Source organism: Furipterus horrens, unplaced genomic scaffold (assembly GCF_987537825.1).
Source record: "Furipterus horrens unplaced genomic scaffold, mFurHor1.1.pri manual_scaffold_5, whole genome shotgun sequence".
Lineage (NCBI taxonomy): Eukaryota > Metazoa > Chordata > Mammalia > Chiroptera > Furipteridae > Furipterus > Furipterus horrens.
Window position 1 is genome coordinate 22,792,992 of NW_028327175.1, and position 18,249 is coordinate 22,811,240.

At 38.7% G+C, this 18,249-nt stretch overlaps 1 protein-coding gene across 2 annotated transcripts in view; it reads right to left on the reverse strand.

Annotated features, from left to right (window-relative positions):
- Nucleotides 1-2,527: 2,527 nt before the first annotated feature.
- BASP1 (brain abundant membrane attached signal protein 1) overlaps nucleotides 2,528-18,249 on the reverse strand; it is a 69,278-nt gene continuing 53,556 nt past the window's right edge. For both annotated transcript variants that reach the window (XM_090278902.1, XM_090278901.1), the window contains exon 2: nucleotides 2,528-3,977. In XM_090278902.1, coding sequence (XP_090135028.1) covers nucleotides 3,282-3,968 — 687 coding nt within the window. In that variant the 5' untranslated portion in view covers nucleotides 3,969-3,977 and the 3' untranslated portion in view covers nucleotides 2,528-3,281. The remainder of the gene's footprint in view (nucleotides 3,978-18,249) is intronic.

The window sequence follows — 18,249 nt, forward strand, 5'->3', positions numbered from 1 at the left end:
TTCCCATCATGCGGAGCCAGTGTCAGCTACTGGAGAGGACCTTCAAGGTTGAAAGACAAAGCTAACAACCTTCAACAAATTCATTTCTATTCCTGTTAATTTCCTCCTCTCAGTATGCTCATAGGCACTCAGCAAGCATTAGATGCTGAGACCCTTGCATTTTTCATAAAGACTTGTACACAGGTGAGTTAGTGAGCCAGATATGTGGTGAGTTCCTGAGTAAGTGCTGACTTGCCTGTTAAGCACAGCCTATGTATTGCCTTCCCTTCATTTTAGATCATTCATGAGGAAGGGACAACCTAGGTTAATCCAAAATTAACTTAAATGCCCAACACTGTTTCCTTCCTGGCAAAACCATTCACTCCCACACATATGACATTTCCTGTTGAACATACAATTTCAAACTACATCTTAAGTTTTTCTTAGGTGTGGTAAAATGAAATGTCACGAGCCATGGTTAGGTTGAAATTCTGATTTAAATACTTTGGTGACCACATTTCTGTACTCTTTCATTGCTTGACCACAGCTCTAATCGTTAGAAAAGAGAAATATACATAGCGCTCAGATTTTAAGTCTCATACACCTGACTCAGCAATTTTAAGTGTAAATAAACTGAAAAGTCTTAGTTTCATTTATCCCTGAATAGTGATTTATAGCAATAAATGGTAATCCAGGAGGCTGATTTGATTTGATTGTTCTAGTCACCAAAATGCAAAATAAATTTTGTAATTGAAAGAGAATGAAAAGACAGTGGATATATAGCATAATACTTTCATCAAGCGCATTTGTCTGCAAGAAATACATGCTATTTAATGTTAGTAACCATATAAATGGTCTCCATGGTTCACTTATTTTGTTGTTTCCCTACTACCACCACAAACCCACCCCTAAGCTTTTAATATATGCTAGGACACATTGGTAATAATATGGGCAGTCTTCTGCTATTTTTCACACCTGAAACAGTTGCTCAGTGGTTTTGTGTTTACATATTTCTTATATTCTGTGTTTTCAAGCATTAAGAGTTCAAGTTTATTTTACTATAGAAACAAGAACCAGAAGTGCAAAAAGGTGATCACAGACATAAATTGAACACAACGAGTATATCTGCCTAATATTGTTTCACCACTTCTGCTTCCCCAGTTTTATCCACTGGCCACATCTTAGGTATTGTACAGACTACAGGCCACTGAGAAAGTAATTGGAGAGAATTTTTGTTTCTGTTTATTTCAGCATGTGTAACATATAATGCACAAGAACAAAATCAGATTCATTCATTCTCATCTGTTATATTGCTAATGTTTCTCTGGGAATAAATTCCAGTACACTGGCCTTTCTCAAATTCTACAGAAAATCCCCTATGTTCATTTAAAAAATATTCCTGTTAAAGTATAAATTCTTTGAATTTATCACTCTGGGAGATTATTACGTAATCCTACTCTCCCCAAAAACCTAACATTTAACTGATTCAAGCATGAGCAATCTTCACAGTGGCTAGGGTTAAGTTCACTTTTAAGTGTTTTATATTCAACACTTGGTTTCTAATATCCAATTAGATAAAACCAAAATTACTACTGAGTCCAAGTGACAATTATTTCTTTTGTTATGTTAAAGAATTGATGTGCATGCTTGGCCACCCTGTACGTCACTGCTTACACCAATTCTCCTATCTCTCCCCCATCTATGGAATATATGGAATCTGAACAAACCAAGGGGTTGGGGTAAGAAATCAAGGAATGGAGGTGACATCACATCTGTTGGTACATACATATCCATCACAATATAAAATTGCCACCAGATATACACACAACAACTAAATATTTCAGAAGTTAGAGATCATAGTCTTTGCTCTCTTGTAGATAATGCAAGGAAGCCTAGAAGTTAGAGTGACTTAAAAGCCATACAGAGTGGCAACAGCTGGACAGGAATCTAGTCACCATAAAGACTTGTTCTCACACTGCCTGCTCACAACATGGGGCCCCCTTTCCAGGTTCTGTCACAATGTGATGAATAAAGGGATAAAACAAAATGATTACCAGTGGTCTTACAACTTACATACATATGATGTTTCTATAAGATCTTATCATTCTTTTCTTCCCAACTCTCAAGATCAAATCTATTGTCTTTCAATTGTTCAATTCAAAATATTTTTGAAGTAAACTAATCTCACACACATTTCTTTAGGGTGCATATCCACAGGCATAGTAAGTTTTCAGTTTAGCCTCTTCCAAGATAATTTACTGACACTGATCCAACTAACTTTCTAAACAGATAATGTTCAGAAAAACTTGAGGATTCGACCTTATACTTCTACCCAAACATATCCCAGAAAATGCCAGATCCATTGACCTATGCTTCACTGAAGTTAATTACCATGAAGGAAGGAGTGGCAAAAAAAAAAAAACCAATAGTCATTATTATTTCTTTTTAGTTGTTTAACTTTATTACTGTTGCACCATTTATACAATTACATATAATTTCAATGCATCCATTGTACATTTTTTTGTTTTTTTATTTTATTTTTTTTCCATTTTCCAATGAGTGGTGTGTTAGTGTCTGTGACACAGAATGGAGGAGAAACTGGAACTGCAATGAACGCAGACATTTTTTTCATTTCCACTGACCAATAAACAGAACTACAGGTGCACCCAACCACGGACATGCATTAACTCGTCATGAGAAATCTAGGGAGGCTAAGTCGGATGAGAATGTTTGCTACTCCCAAAAATACCTGGGGAGGAAGAATGGAGTATTGGCAGAGAGATACATGTGGACAGGCTAAGTGGGCTGTCTGAAAGTTGGCATTCATCCACGAACATTAAAAAAATATCAAAATAAGAAAGACTGCAAATTAAAAACACAGAAAATACTGCTTTCATAAAGATCTGATTGCCTTGGAACAGGCCCTGTGGGCAGACTCAAACGCAGAACTCCCAACTCCCCTTGCAGAAGACAAGATTTCGGATCTTAGTGGTGGAGTGCAGGTAACAGCAGTTCAGGTACAAAAGGTGTACTGTACTTTCAGACATTGACCTTTAAAATCCAGGACTGATTGGTAAAGTTGACTGAAGGTATATTAGATATTTCCCCACAAAAATACTATTTGGATTCTCCCCACCCCCTCCCTCCCTTGATGGGACATCTTTTTTTTTTTTTTCTTTCCTTGGGCAATACATATCATTACTTCCAATTTGAAACAAGTTAGTATAGGAGAGAGACAAACAAGAGACAGAGAGAAACAGGTTGTTTTTAAGCTGTAATTTCTTTTTCATTGGCTGTCCTTGTTATTCCTTCACTGCTACGGTTTGATCGGAATTCGCTGCCGGGGCCTCGGCAGGTTTAACCTCGTCTGCTGGAGCTGCGGGGGCCTGGGCCTTGGGTGTGGAACTGGGTGCTTCCGTGCCTGCTGGGGTCTCCTTGGAAGATGGGGCAGCCTCAGTGCTGCTGGGTTTTGAGTCTGAAGCTGGGGCCCCGTCACTTTTCGTTTCCTGCGAGACAGGAGCAGCGGGAGCCTCAGTCTTTGTGGGTTCCCCTCCCTCCTTGCTCTTGTCATCCACCTTGGTGGCCGCCGCGGGTTCTGCAGGGGCCTCAGCCTCCGAAGCCTTGGGGGCGTCGCCTGCAGCGGGGCCCGAGGTGGCCGCCTGCTCCGCATCCTTCGGGGGCTCTGGCTTCCCCTCGGCTGCTCCCTCGGTCTGCTCAGGCTCTGCCTTCGGAGCATCTGCCTTGGCCACCTCGGCGTCTTTCCCACCTTCCTTGTCTTCAGGTTTGTTGGCAGCTTCCTGGGCATCCTTCTCCGGCTTCTCCTCCTTGCTCTCCTTCACCTCGGTGGTCGCCCCAGCCGCCTGGGTCTCATTCTCCTTCGGGGTTCCCTCCTCTTCCGTTCCTGCTCCTTCAGCCTTCTTGTCTTTGTCTTTGGCCTTCTCATCATTCACATTGTACCCCTTCTTCTTCTTGCTCAGCTTGCCTCCCATCTTGGAGTTCTGTAACACAACACAGAACAGAACAGAACAAAGAGGAGTTACTCCTGGCTCCAAACTGAATGTCCGTGCCCACCCTGCTCCACAAGGTGATGGCGTTTGGGGGGGGGGGGGACGCGGGGGGACGCGGGGGCTTTGGGTAGTGATGAGGGCAGGGAGGTGCAGCCCTCATGAAGGGCAGCCCAAAGGGCGCTGGCGCCCCGCCCCCCATGTGTGGACCCGGCAAGAGACAGCCACCTACAGTCAGGTAGCAAGTCCTCTGCAGCACAGAGTCTGCTCATACCTTCATCTTGGACTTCCCAGCCTCCCAGACTGTGAGAAATAAATATCTATTGTTTATAAGCCACTCGATATACGGTGATTTGTTATAGCAGCCAGCACAGATGAAGAAGCTTTTCAAGTATGAAAACTAAAAGAAACTTCACTTTACAAAGAGTTCAGGACACTGCTGAACTGGATACTTCCAAATGATCGGCATGGTAAACTTTTTACATGTATTTTGCCACAATTGTCAATAAAACAGTGAACTATTTTCTGTTTTAAAGAGCTCATTTATAGTGTGTCTAATCATAGCAAGTCGAGGAAATAAGCTGAGATCAAAGAATCAGTGATTAACGCCTAAGCTTGTCCATAGCAAAGAGAAGTGGAGCAGTATTTGTTTTTTATCTGCCCTCCAATTTCCAACTCACACATCTAATACTGAGTAGGTGCACAAAATGGCTCTAGCAGCATATTAGATCACAGTATAGCTACTAAAAGACTTCATCATTTTAAAATGCTTTCCAGAGAAATGGCACAGCTTGTAATAAAGCACAAGTCACAAATCTCAAGAAAATAATCTCAAACTAAAAACTTCATTCAAACTCCATTATTCATATATATATATTAAGTTGGGCCAGTTAAAGGAAAACTATCCCCCAAGAAATGAAAAACATAATCTCCCGGTTAAATTTAGGTTGTTAGTTATGTCAGATCTGTATTCATTGCTTTTCCAGGTATTTCTGGCTTAAAACAAATAGTTCCAAAGCAATATAAAACTGTCCTTCACTAAAAATGTTCTGATTAGGATTCAAACTAGATATGCAAGTTCAATGATTATTAACAGCCTTGTGCACTCAAAGCTAAGTCTCCAGCTTACTAAAGGCTGACATTCTGATTGGGCATAAGAACATGATTTTGTATTTGAATCCTGAATTTTCTCTCTGGTACCAAACCATCAATCCAGATAAATAATTTAAATTTACAAATAATAAATTCATTCCAAACCATGGCCAGAGCTAAACAGGCACTGCGGTGTTTTTTTGTTTGTTTGTTTGTTTGTTTGTTTTGTTTTGTTTTTATTTTCAAATGCATTTTTACAGGATCATGTATCAGTGAGAACCCACTGGAATGTTGGTCTTTAGAGGAAAACTGGTTGCTTTTTCTTGATGAAGCATGGCAGAAATAACATTCCAATATCTTCTTTCATCCCCACAAACAAGTCCAAAAGAGAGAGAGAGCCTTGACCTGGGCACCAGTGAAGGTCATAAAGTACAGGTGGGACCATCTGAAATGGTTTCAGGTCAGAGTCTACTCATGACAGAATTATAAAGTACTCCTTGACTAATCTTTCTTTTTTTTTTAAGAATTATCCTTTAAAAAAGGAATTTTGCTGTTTATTCATTATAGTCCTTGAAATGATAATTCACAACAGTGAAATAACCTACATTTATTCTCAAAGCCAGGTGTTGGGTAGGAGAACACTAAATCTGAAGAATTCTGACTAAGTCTAACTTGTCCCCCTGCTCCATATGCTAATTTCCTGTCTGGAGAGACTTCAATAGTTGAGAGAGAGAAAAAAATGCAATAAACTGAAAGATGACTAAGATACTAGTTTCTATTATCAATAAAGACCGTTATTATATTATCAAAGAAAGAATTTTTCTTACATATCTTTTTTTTACAAGAAGTGATTTTTGGTCATAACCTACTTCAGATATTCCGCAGGCTCTATTTGACATAATCTTTGGTTATTTCTCCCTCAGAAGTTATAGCAATCATAGGTGGTAAAAATACAACCAAATATACTTTTATCTTATTAGCAATCACAGAGGCAACAAATCAAAATATAAAAAGATAAACTAGATCAGTACTTTTAAATTGTAGTTAGAAATGTTTCATTGAATTCTTAATTAGCCAATATGCATAAATTGTCTTATGTCAAAATAATTTCAGTTCTTATATGTCAAGATACCTAAGAAATAGAAAACCTGACAGTCCTGTCTTTAGGATTGCCTCCCAATTCTATAATAGAAACCCATACACCAACTTAGAAATTATAGAACAGGGGACAAAGTGTAAATGTAGAGTATGTTGTGACTATAACAGGAGTGCCACTTTCTGACACACACAGCATGAAATTCTATATAGCTATCTCCAGAGACTGAAAGTCATGTTGGTTTACAAACCTAAAATCTACGTTACTAAAACTGGTTTTCTGAAACACAGTTAAGGCCCTTTTCTATTCTTTGTTTTAAGCCCAGCTGTGATTCATTTCAGGATAAAAAATGAAGGTACATAATCCAGTTGTAAGAAAGAAAGTGTGTCTCCATTCCTTTTGATTCTCAAACACAAAGTTAACCAAACACTCCTAGCTTTCGCTAGTTTTCTTGTGTTAGTTTATACTGAGGTATCAGAGGGAGGCTTATAGAATTCACTAGCACCCTGGAAAGACAAGGTAGCTGGTTATTTCCCAAGACAACATGGGTGAAAACCTTACCTATACCCAAGAGTAAATGAAAATCACAATTTAAAATCTCTTAACTGATTACTGGGTATCAAGTATAATTTTAATCCTAAACACATTGCTAAGTTATTTTATTCAATCTTCTCAATGGTACCACAATGTAGTAAGTACAGTATTCCCTCACTTATCATGGGTATTACATTCTAGATGCCCCCCCACCATGATAGTTGAAAATCCACGAAGTAGGAACCTTACATTTTAGTATTTATATATATTTTAAGGCTTTATAAACCCTTTCCACACACTTATAAACCGTTTCCAGTCCCTTATTAACCTTTCCCACTCCCTTATTAACCTTTTCCACACTTTTATAAACACTACTTACGCCCTTAAACATATTCTACACTCTTAAACCTACATAACTTTAAAAACACATATATAAAGTACTGCAAAAATCCCGCGATATAGTGAAAAATCCGCGATAAATAATTAAATATAATATATTTTTTTAATCCTGCAATACAGTGAGGCCGCGATAAGTGAACTGCGATATAGAGAGGGACTACTGTACATCGTTAGCATCCTCCTTTTATGCATATGGAAATTCTAGCCAAGTTCATGGAGCAGTGTAAGCAAAAGGCTGAGTCCAACAAAATTAGGTTAGGCAGGAAGGCACAATCTTGGAGGTCAACGCGAACTCTACTAAGAAACTGGCACATGTGTAGAGTTCTCATCTCAGGAATGTTACCGATCTCAGGTCACAGGGTTCCTACAGATCTGGGGTGACTTAGAACTCAAGAATTAACAAGATAATGAAGAAAGTCAGAAGCCCAAGTACTGTCTGTCCCTAAACTTTTCATCACCCATTTGTTAAATCTTTGTATAATGATCCTTAAGAAATCAGAGCGTGATGGGCATATATTTTAATTATTTTTCTCATTTCTATTACTTCTAATTTTGAAAGAAATCAGTTAGTATAGAAGATTGAAAGATGGAACTTCTAAATTTAAAAAAAAAAAAAAAAAAGACAGCAACTAGTAATCCACCCTGGAAATCACTTAAACCTAAATCTAAGCTGCAGTAAAAAAAAAACTACCTTTGCATTTGTCCACATTTTGGTCATTCGTTAGCCACTGGGTGGCCCAGCAAGAAAACTGAGACCAATGGTGATGCAGTAACCAAACTAGGACATATCACCAGTTTTACAGAGCAACTGAAATGCAGCGTTTTACAAGATTTTTCCAGGAGTTTGTAAAAGAGTTCCAATCCAGTTATAGGTTTTAAATGCCAACAGCTTTGCTTTGGGAATATCAGCACAAGGTCATGGTGACTTTTAAACACAGTGAGAACAAAGACTCATTACCCTCACATTAAAGAATGAAGCAAAAGAGAGAGAGAGAGAGAGAGAGAGAGCGCTTTTCATTTTGAATAAAGTTTCTCTTCACCTTCTATATACTGTTTCTTCAGAAATCTATTTCTCCACTGGACACAATCTTTTTTTCTTCTTTTTCTTTTTCTTTTTTCTTTTTTTCTTTTTTTTTTTTTTTTTTGCATTTTTAACTTACAGAAACTGAAGCCAAATATTCTATCCCATAGCTTGTTCTCCATCTTCAGAGGCACACAAGAATGAAAGTATCCAGCAGTATAGGATTGAAACCTCAGCCCCATTCTGCACCAAAGCCGAAGCAATTGTATTATAAATCAGGAAGCCCATCAGACTAGTTTCCCCTTCTCCAGTGCTAAGAGGGGAGCCCAATTTGGCAGTCACCAATTGCTCTGGTGAGTGGAGCCAATGAGCTAAATTAGTCTTATGGGGTCTCTTTGGAGGACCATTCTACTCCTGCCAGGGACAGAGTTTCTTAAAACTTATGGCTGCTACCAAGGGAAAAGACATGGCTCAGCCCCACTGCTTTTGGTTTCAATCTAGAGAACTGCCAGTGTTTTAAGGCATAGGAAGGCACAGTCCAACATACTCAGATAGTGGTCTAATCGATATTTTAGCCATTATGAAAGTTATTTTTATTGCATTCCAATGAAATGTGAGGTTTCTGGGAGCTATCATTTACTGTTTCCTTACTTTAGTCCTTAAAATATAACTTTTACTAAATAGCCTAGTTGGGTGTAGGTGAGGGAGAAAAGGAAAATGTTAGATCAAAAGGCATTTGAGTGGGAGAAACAACAATAGTGTCATCACCAACTTTTAAGATTTCTGCCCTCTGAGACGGGGCTAAGTATTAGCATGCCACCAGGCATCCCAGAGACCTGGGTCATCCAACTAGCTTTAAAGAACCTTTCTGCATCGTGGTAGCAAGCAAAATTATTGCTAATTAACAGCCCACATACTAAATTTTAGATGTTTTAATATGTAGATGATCATCGCTTGTACTTGTTTAATCTTGGTTTTGATAGCAATGTGTTGGTTATATCCATTATTTAGTGTTACCCAAGTCTTTGGATCGAAAATGCAAACCCTGGTTATAGCACAGTCCCTCTTCAGAAAAAAAACACAACCTTGCATAATGACACAGTTTCCAGGCATTAACTATCCCAAAGCCATGGGGACTTATATGCCCTGTATTCTTCCTACAATTCCTACATAATCCATGACACCTCCCTATTCCATATTTTTACATTTTTGTTACTGTCAATGAGCAATAATAAGATTCTGTGATAATAAACATTATTGGCACGCAGTAACTGGTGTATAAAATGAAACAAGGAAATGACTGATATAGAATTTCTTCATATGATCAAAAGTTACTGTGTTTATAGCTTCACGTGCTATTTTTATGTCTTCTGTCTCTCACAAATAATATCTAGGTACTTCCTATGTCGTCGTCGTCATCGTCGTCGTCGGCAGCCGTCCGTCTCGAGAGACGATGGTGTAGTTTCTTAAGTGTCTATCTGCACCGCCGAGAATGGTTGTGCAGTCCGACTCAGGAGTGACATGGTATCTGTCTCCTCCCGTGTTGAATCGACATCTTACAATGACGCTGGAGTGTCCTCTCCAGTGAAGCTGAAGCTACAGAGCCTCGAGAGATGATGGTGTAGCTTCTTAAGAGTCTATCTGCACCGCCGAGAATGGCTGTGCAGTCCAACTCGGGAGTGACACGGTATCTGTCTCCTCCCGTGTTGAATCGACATCTTGCGATGATGCTGGAGTGTCCTCTCCAGTGAAGCTGAAGCTACAGAGCCTGGGCAGGGTGATATGGAGGGTCTGCTGTTGCCCATGCAGCAGACCCCCCCTCTCTTCGTAGCTGAGGGATCCAAGGGAAAGACGGAGTCAATACAGCTTGGCTTCAGGTGCACCGCAGGAGTTGCCAGTGTTGACTACAACGTCAAACCACCTTAGGGACTCCGGCTCCGGATTTTCTGTCGGGGTTTACTCCCTTAGCCTTTCCCCTAAAGAGGTATGCCGCAAGGCAGCAGAGGTTTTTTGGAATCAGAGTTTTCCTTCTCTGATGTGCCCTGACTGGAAGATCGAACCAGCGACACTTAGTTCGCAGGCCGACGCTCAATCCACTGAGCCAAACCAGCCAGGGCTACTTCCTATGTAGGACAGTTAAATTAAACCAAGGTCCCATCCATTGCCAAACTTCTACTTTGAAAATGCAAACCCGGATTAATTAACCATTTCATTTAGAGCCAAGAGAATATAGTTCGTAAGGATGATATCAAACAGATGACAATGAAGACGACTTCCAGTCTACAGCAAAACCCAACATGAATATGCAGCAGGGTGTCAGAGACTGCTGCTTCATGATGCGAGCAAGACAAGAAATAGTCTCCTTTTGATTCTTTTTCCATCTTAAATTCAGAAGAAAATGTATCTGCCTTACAAGAATGCTGAGAATGTATCAGTGTTTCTTAACAGTTAAATATGTGGCTGCAGCATATTAACTGCATCCTTGAGTAAGCAATTGTCACTGCAGATTCAGGGCTACAAAGGTTCAACAGGTTTACATTCAAAGCAATCTATATTGCTTTCTCAAGATAAAAATTAGAACTGACTCACGAGTTGCATCTACAGACAAACTCATCACTGGACAAGTTGGGTTTTTAATTACTCAGGCTGAAAATATCCAAGTTATTGGGCAAAGCTAGCTGAAGCACATGTTGAGATAAGAGAAGGAAAAAAAAAATTTTTTTTTTTACCTTGAGGAAAGAATTACACAGATTTTTTTCACAAAGAAGCACAACAAATTCAAAAATGTTTTCAATAAGAATGGAAGAAAATTAAAACATTTGGTCATGACCAACAATTTCTATTTTCCACAAGTGGCTGGCCTTTCTCTTTTAAATGGTCAAGAAGTTTATTCTAAAAGAAGAAAATGAAATAAAGATAATAATGTAGCTTATGTGTATTTCTGGTATTTCTACCAGGGTATGTTCCATCACCGTGATTTGCTGTCAGGTTTTATCACTTCCTAGTGATAATTTTCATTGTTAGACTTATTGTTCTCAGCATCTGATTCAGTCAAAATTTCTATTCAGCAATTGTAACATCACCAACATTCAGGAGATGAGAATATCCTTGGGGGAGAGGAAACTATAGTAAGAATTGTCAACCCACGTCTACGTTTCTGAGGCATACCTATTAAATACCATGAGTAAAACTGTAGAGGAAACATTTCCAAGACAATTTATTCTCTTGTCACAATAAAAATGTTCATTCAGCTTTGTAAAAAATGTACTGTAAAAACCTGTAAGAAATATTTGGAAAAGAGGGCATATACACTCACTCACATTTCTACAACACAATTTTCTCAAAAAAACTGCATTAAGATGACTTGGAGCTTCAAAGTCAGGGAGCCCTCCAATATAATATAAAATTAATCACAAGGGACCCCTTCATTTTTCCCCTTCATGAAAATTCAGGTCTTTGGGGCTCTCTCATCAAATATCCAATATGCAAGGTAGCCGAAAGAACTTTAGATGTTCACAAATTATTCTAGAAAAATAGACTTATCTTAGTGGGAAAAGAACATTTTTGAAGCGGGTACTAAGTGTAAGCAATGAATGACAGGGTACATAAGTGAGCAAAAATCCTACTCTAGTCTACCAGGAGGGGTAAGACATACAGAGACAATTAAAATGAGAGTCAGTTAAGTGTCATAATAGGATGAAAAACCATAGAGTTTTCCCAGAAAAGATGGCTTTTAGTTGGATTCAGGAGATCAGGAAAAGGTGTTTTCTGTTGCTGTTGCTTTGCATCCTCATCCAAGGACATTTCTTCATTGCTTTTTGAGAGAGAGTGGAAGGGAAAGGGAGAGGGAGAGGAATAGAGAAACATAAATATGAGAGAGAAACACCAACTAGTGGACTCCATACGTGCCCCAACTGGGGATCAAACCCACAATATTTTGGTCCACAGGATGACACTCCAACCAACTAAGCCACACCGGCCAGGGCCAAAAAAAAGTTTTACAGAGAAAGTAGAGTTTGAGATAATAAAAAATATCAAAAGTACTTATACACACAGTACCAGCTCTGCCTAGGACTGTCTCACTATTTAGTCCTTATATTTTTAGCCCATTAACTGTCTCATCAATTCTACAAGGAAGGATTTATCACTATTTCCACTTTACCAGGAAGAAATTAAGGCATGTGGGAGGTAAATAACTTATCCAAGATTATTCAACTAGTAGTCTGGAGATATGACGTAAACCAAGGAACTCTGGCTCTTGAGTGAGGTCTGTTAACCATCATGGCAAAGTGCCTTAAAAGATAGCTAAACTGTCTATAGATGAAGATGGGGAAGTGGAAAGTGTTTATGTCAGAGTGAACCAACTGGGAAGATCTAGTCACGAGCATAAGAAAATCCTGTTTACACTTGGGAGATAGGTGAGTACACACTGGCCTGGAGGAAAGGATGATGGAAGGCTCACCTATAAAGGTTGCCTAATAGAATGTATTTAGGCGGCAGAAAGCAGAAAACCAGCCCTCAAAGGAGTTCAAGGGGGAAATGAAAGTTTCTCAGAAATCAAAAGAAAATAGAATTTTAAAAAGCAGTTTGAAGTTATATGCTGCTGCAAAAGGGTTAAGAAAGGTAAGAACGGAAATTGTGCAATTTGATCTGATAGTGAGTTGTCAACTCCTGACCCTGCAGCGACTCGGGTGGAGGAGTGAAGACATATGCCTCTCTTTGGAAGGGCTCAAAGAGCCTATGAAGACCAGAAAAGAGATCTCGAATGGTTGACATAAAAGAGGGCAGGCAAAGTTAAGGCAGTGGTCAAGGTTCTGGAAGACTCAAGAAAGTACATCAAAATTAAGCTTGGTAATGAGGGACACTTACAAAACAGATGGGGGAAAGGGAGAAAAAGGAGCGAGGTCAATTCCAAATCTGCTGGTTGTTCCCAGACTCTGTATCAGCTTCACTCTCTTTCAAGTGAATATGGTCAAATCTGAATTATTCCAGACCAAAGACTCAATAAGATCTCACTGTAGTAAATGTTACATCATGTGTCTTTGAAATAGTCCTTAGTCTTTCAGTACTTTAGGTCTTTATTTATCCAGTAATTTACCTTCTCAGTCCCTTTCATGTTACAACACTTAGGATTTCTCAAGTCCTGGGAGGGAAAGAACAAACATTTCATAAACTTAAATGTTAGAGATGAGCATAGTGACCACTAAACCTGAAGAGGTCTTATTGCAAAACAATTCGATGTGCAGAAGCAAAGCAAGCAGGCTCATTGTATTGTTAGAGGGTTTAAGACACCAGGGAATGCACAGGTATCTAGCCATGGATTCTCAATATAAGTATAACAGAAAAAGAACCTTCTTAAGAACTCCTTTACTCTCTTTGATTCTTTCCTTATTATTCAATCTGGTCTTGTCTTAGGTAAGCCACCCCTCTTTAACTATTTCTCTGTATCTTTATTGCTTAACCTTCTTATATTCCATTGTATTGTATTGAGAGTTTCAGCAGTAAAATAAATTTAGCCTCCCTTGAACATTAATCAAAAGACTTTCTTCAGATTTATCCAACATGTATCTGATAACCTCAGAACAAAGATTTTATTTTATGGGTTTTAGTGCACAATGGATTCTTGATAAACATTGCAGACTCTGAAACATGCAATTTCCAAATTATAAGCTTTAAGAATCAATACAACCAGGACTATAAACTGCGTTACGTAAACTCAGCTTTCACTTAGCAGTATAAACAAGCATGCTAAGTTATAACCAAAATTTCCATTCCATTGAATGAGACATGGCCAAGTTCCAGGGATCACCATGACAGCAAATTCTATGGCATAGGACCCATCACATAAAGATGAGAAGGCAGACATCACTACAGTATTACCGACAAGATATTTTTCTTTAAAGTTATCACATGCACATTGTAGAAACCAATTTTTTAAAGCGTAATTGGTTTTGTAAGTTTTAACCATAAAGCTCTGAACTGATAATGCTGCTCTAACTAAGACAGATAACAGTTAAGCTTGTCTTTGAACATAAAGATAGACTGGATGCAGATCTTTCGCAGAACATTTTTTTCCTCATTTAAAATATCCTGCCACATGAAGCAAACGCTATCAGAAAACATGCATTATTCATTCTCATCGATAGTCTAATATGCTTTTAGAGTCTGCTGCGCATTCACATCATTATTTATTTGTACTTAAAGGACAGTCCTTTCAAAAGCCCTGGCTACAGCATTCTAACATATGACTTTACATGAATCACTTGCTCTTTTAATAAAGTTAGTAAGTAAACCACAACCAGCTCCGGAAATGCAGGCTGCTGAGATCACTTCTGAACCGTCCTCTCTTCCACAAATCCAGGAAGCTAATATGTCTTATCACCGCAACTAATTTAGAACTCTCAAGACAGTATTAAAATAAAGCACAGAGGAAAACCTTCCAGCAGTTGAGGTACTTTGATGCTTATTAATGGACTAGACAGACCATCACGGGATTGGAGCAACATATACTTGCCCAAAGTAGCCCACCTTACCTAGACAAACCGGTGGCCAGGAGAAGGGAGGGACACCAGGAATAACTACAATTGTATTTTGAGGAATTTCTCACTCCAGTCACAAAGGGCTAATTCGCACTTTTTATGACCACCTAAAATTGTCACACATTGACATTTTAATGTATCTTTTTTTGGCATAAATAACAAATATAGTATTTTTGAACTGAAAGCTATTTCATATTTTAATCATTTTCAAGGGAAACCATTCAAGCTATTTCATATTTTAATCATTTTCAAGGAAAACCATTCCTAAAGTCTTTCTACATGTCTTTGATTTTTTTAAAAAGCATTTTTTTCTTGGTGTTATGCTTAGCACAAATAGGGGTTCAGTAAACATTTGCTGAATTAAGAATGTGTTAAACCCACAGGTGAGTGGTATGTGCTGTGTCTGTCCTTGAGAATACTTACTACCATGCTGAGTTTCAACAACACGGTGTAACATTTAATGTCCTTTGTAATTCAGCCACTCCTTACAAATCCGAATATGTCTCTCAAAGTTTCTCAACCAAACATTCCCCCCGCCAGCTGTTCATGTTCATACTCCCTCCGTACTTGGCCTTCTTCAAACTTACACACCCTGTCTACTTAATGAGACATTTAGCAATGAGGCAGCATTAAAGGTTTGAGTCCCAGAGGGCTGTGAGATTTTAAAACATGACTGAGGGCTAGTCCTTCCTAACCTTGGAATTTCTAGAGAAGAAAGACTATGTCTTTTATCTCCAGACCCCACATAGCTTTTTAATGAATAAGAATGAATTGTAATTGAAGCAACTAGAATTCAATATCAATTTGCCCCTTACTCATGATGTGACCTGGAGTAAAGTCACTCATATTCTCTTATTTGTCAATGTTTTGATTTAATGCATTAAACAGTAGTAGTGGAATTTGTGTATATAGGAATCATCTGAGGAGCTTGGTAGTAGTGCAGATCAGGGGTCTCTTTTCCAGAGATTTATTTAAAGAGTCTAGATTGAGTCCTGAGAATCTATTTTTAACAAGTCAACAACAGGTAAAGCTGAGCCTATCGGCTCAGGAGCCACTCTCTCAGAAATACAGACACATGGAGTTTGCAGTGACATTGAGTTGGTTCATGTTTTCACATGATCTGTAACAACAACAGAATGAAAAACCTAAAAGCCAATGCGGTTACTACTGGTGGTTGCAAAGCTAAAGACAAGAAGGTATGGAAGACCCTTAGCTGTGCGGAACCTGGAAATAACAGTGAAAAGAAATCCAATGGTATGTCGTAAACTACTGAGCTATTTTCCCTTTGAGTTCTCTTTGCTACCAGAATCACAAATTATGTTAGAATTACCAGGGCTTGTTCTTCCTTCCAGACACTCCCCACCCAGCCCCCTCACTAGCGCCATTATTCAGCCAAGATAGGGGCACCATACAAGCAGCCTTCATAGAAGAGCAAGTCTCTTGGCCAAAGAGCAGTCCTATCAGCTACAGAGAAGCTCCCATACCTACACCGGGCCTTAGGTGACCTTGTTACCCCAGCAACTTTGGCCACTGTGCGGGAAACAGTACAGTGGCTATTTGCCTCTGTAAACTCCCTTTGATTGTATTCAAGGTTTACAGCCTGCCCTACAGACAATACTGTTTTCAGAAGCATCCATTTTATGTAATTAGAGCTCACATTTCAAAAAACAGGTTTTTCTCTTTTAGTTCAAATAGAACTTTGAAGGCTTGCCAATGAGTTTTGAGCCCTGATCCAATAGACTCTATGGGAGAAAGCATATGGGCAATGGGGCCAACAGGCCAAGTTCAGCTATGTGAACTTGGGCAGGGAAGTTAGCCTCAGTAAACTCACCCATAAAAAGAAAGAAAAAAAAAAAAAAGGAGAAGTAGGTTGCTAATAACATCAAATGGACTATTGCAGGAAAGGCTACATAAAGTTCAACTCACGACACTATTCAGTAAATTTTTGCTGACTTTCCTTTACCTAGAGCCATTTCTGTGTCCTGCTATTAGGTAACAGAGAGTAAATCTGAATTTCAAGATTAAATAAAAGTATAGGTGAAACAAATTACTATATTCCAAACAAGCAAATGGAAATCAATTCAATTGTCATCAAAATAATAATCACTTTCCCTAAATGCGTAAATCCTAGATTAGATTAAAGATTGTAAAATCCAGATTTTAAACAGAAGTAAATGTTACTAAATGGGCACATTTTGAGAAAAGATGAATGACAATCAGGAACACCAAATGTTAAATGAGCCCTGGGTATACGAAAAATCATTACACAAAAAATCAAAAGGGAAAATGGCCTTTAAAGCAACCTTTTGGGAAAGAAAGGGTCTTTTCCCAACTATATTTCCATCTTATTTGCTTTATGTAAATTGTGAGGTTGTGGTGAAGGCCATGCACAATACTCAGTTTTGCCTAGTTCACCTGTTTGGAGTTTAATAATAGTTTTAAAATAGAAGTATAAATAGATCTTTTCTCTGAGAATATTTTATTTTTCATCTACAGCTAATAAATGGTGTGTTCAAAAACAAAATAAAGAACGGCCACCTATTCTTCCTCAATTTTAGCATAAAATTCAGGCAAGAAGTCAGCCACTTAGAAAAAGGCTTAGAAAAAGTAAGTCAAGAAAACCCAATTATCCAAATCTATGAGCACTTCTCCTGGAATCAGTGAACCAACCACCAGGGAATGTGGCACTGCATTCTAAGCCACACCAATATCATCCTGGCAATTAGCCTGCAGACCAAGTGCTAAATACAATCCTAACACATGGTATTTGAAACAGGGTGCCTCTCTGCATGCTCACACCACACAGCAACTCACCTGAATCACTCTACTTAGAAAAGTAGGCACCATTCATTATCCATGCTTTTGTGAACTTGAATCTTTAAACAACATCTGTTCCACTTGGGCTTGAGTCTCACCATAGCCACTATTAGCTGCTTATGTGAAACAAGTCACTTTTTAACTCCTCAGGGCTTAGTTACTTAGAATTGTATTCCTTTGGTCTACAATTTTTAGTCTTCACACAAATGTGCGGTAATAATATATATATTTAACTGGACTGCATTGAGCACTCAAATTCACGCATGCATTTATTTCAGAAAGGACACAAATTCCTAGATGGTTGCAAAGCTGAAGACAATCCCTGTGTTAGACCCAGGGTGACCAATGTAAAACAAGGTTGACTCTGACTTGCCTACAGACCTTTCAGGTCTAGAGTGTAGGAAACCTATACCTATTAAAAATGTCAAAAGTAACAGCAAATATTAGCCTCTGGGCTGGGTTGTGAGAATGTGGCTTAAACAATTTTAACAAGTACAGTACAACAGAAAGTCAATTTATTTTTCAAGAGTTAAAACAGAAAATACATAGGCAGGAGCCCAAATCTTTCCTAATGACACTTTGGGCTCCTGATGGGATACCTCTCCAATTTTTTGTGCACTCTCTGAGATTAGGACCAAGGGAGGAAGCTGCAATAAGTGGGGTGCAGAATGGCAAGGGTGGAAAGTCATGCTGATACCAGACAAATTAGGAACAAGTGGAACCTCAGATGTCAGTAACAGACATCTCAAGATTCTCTCGATTGGGTAA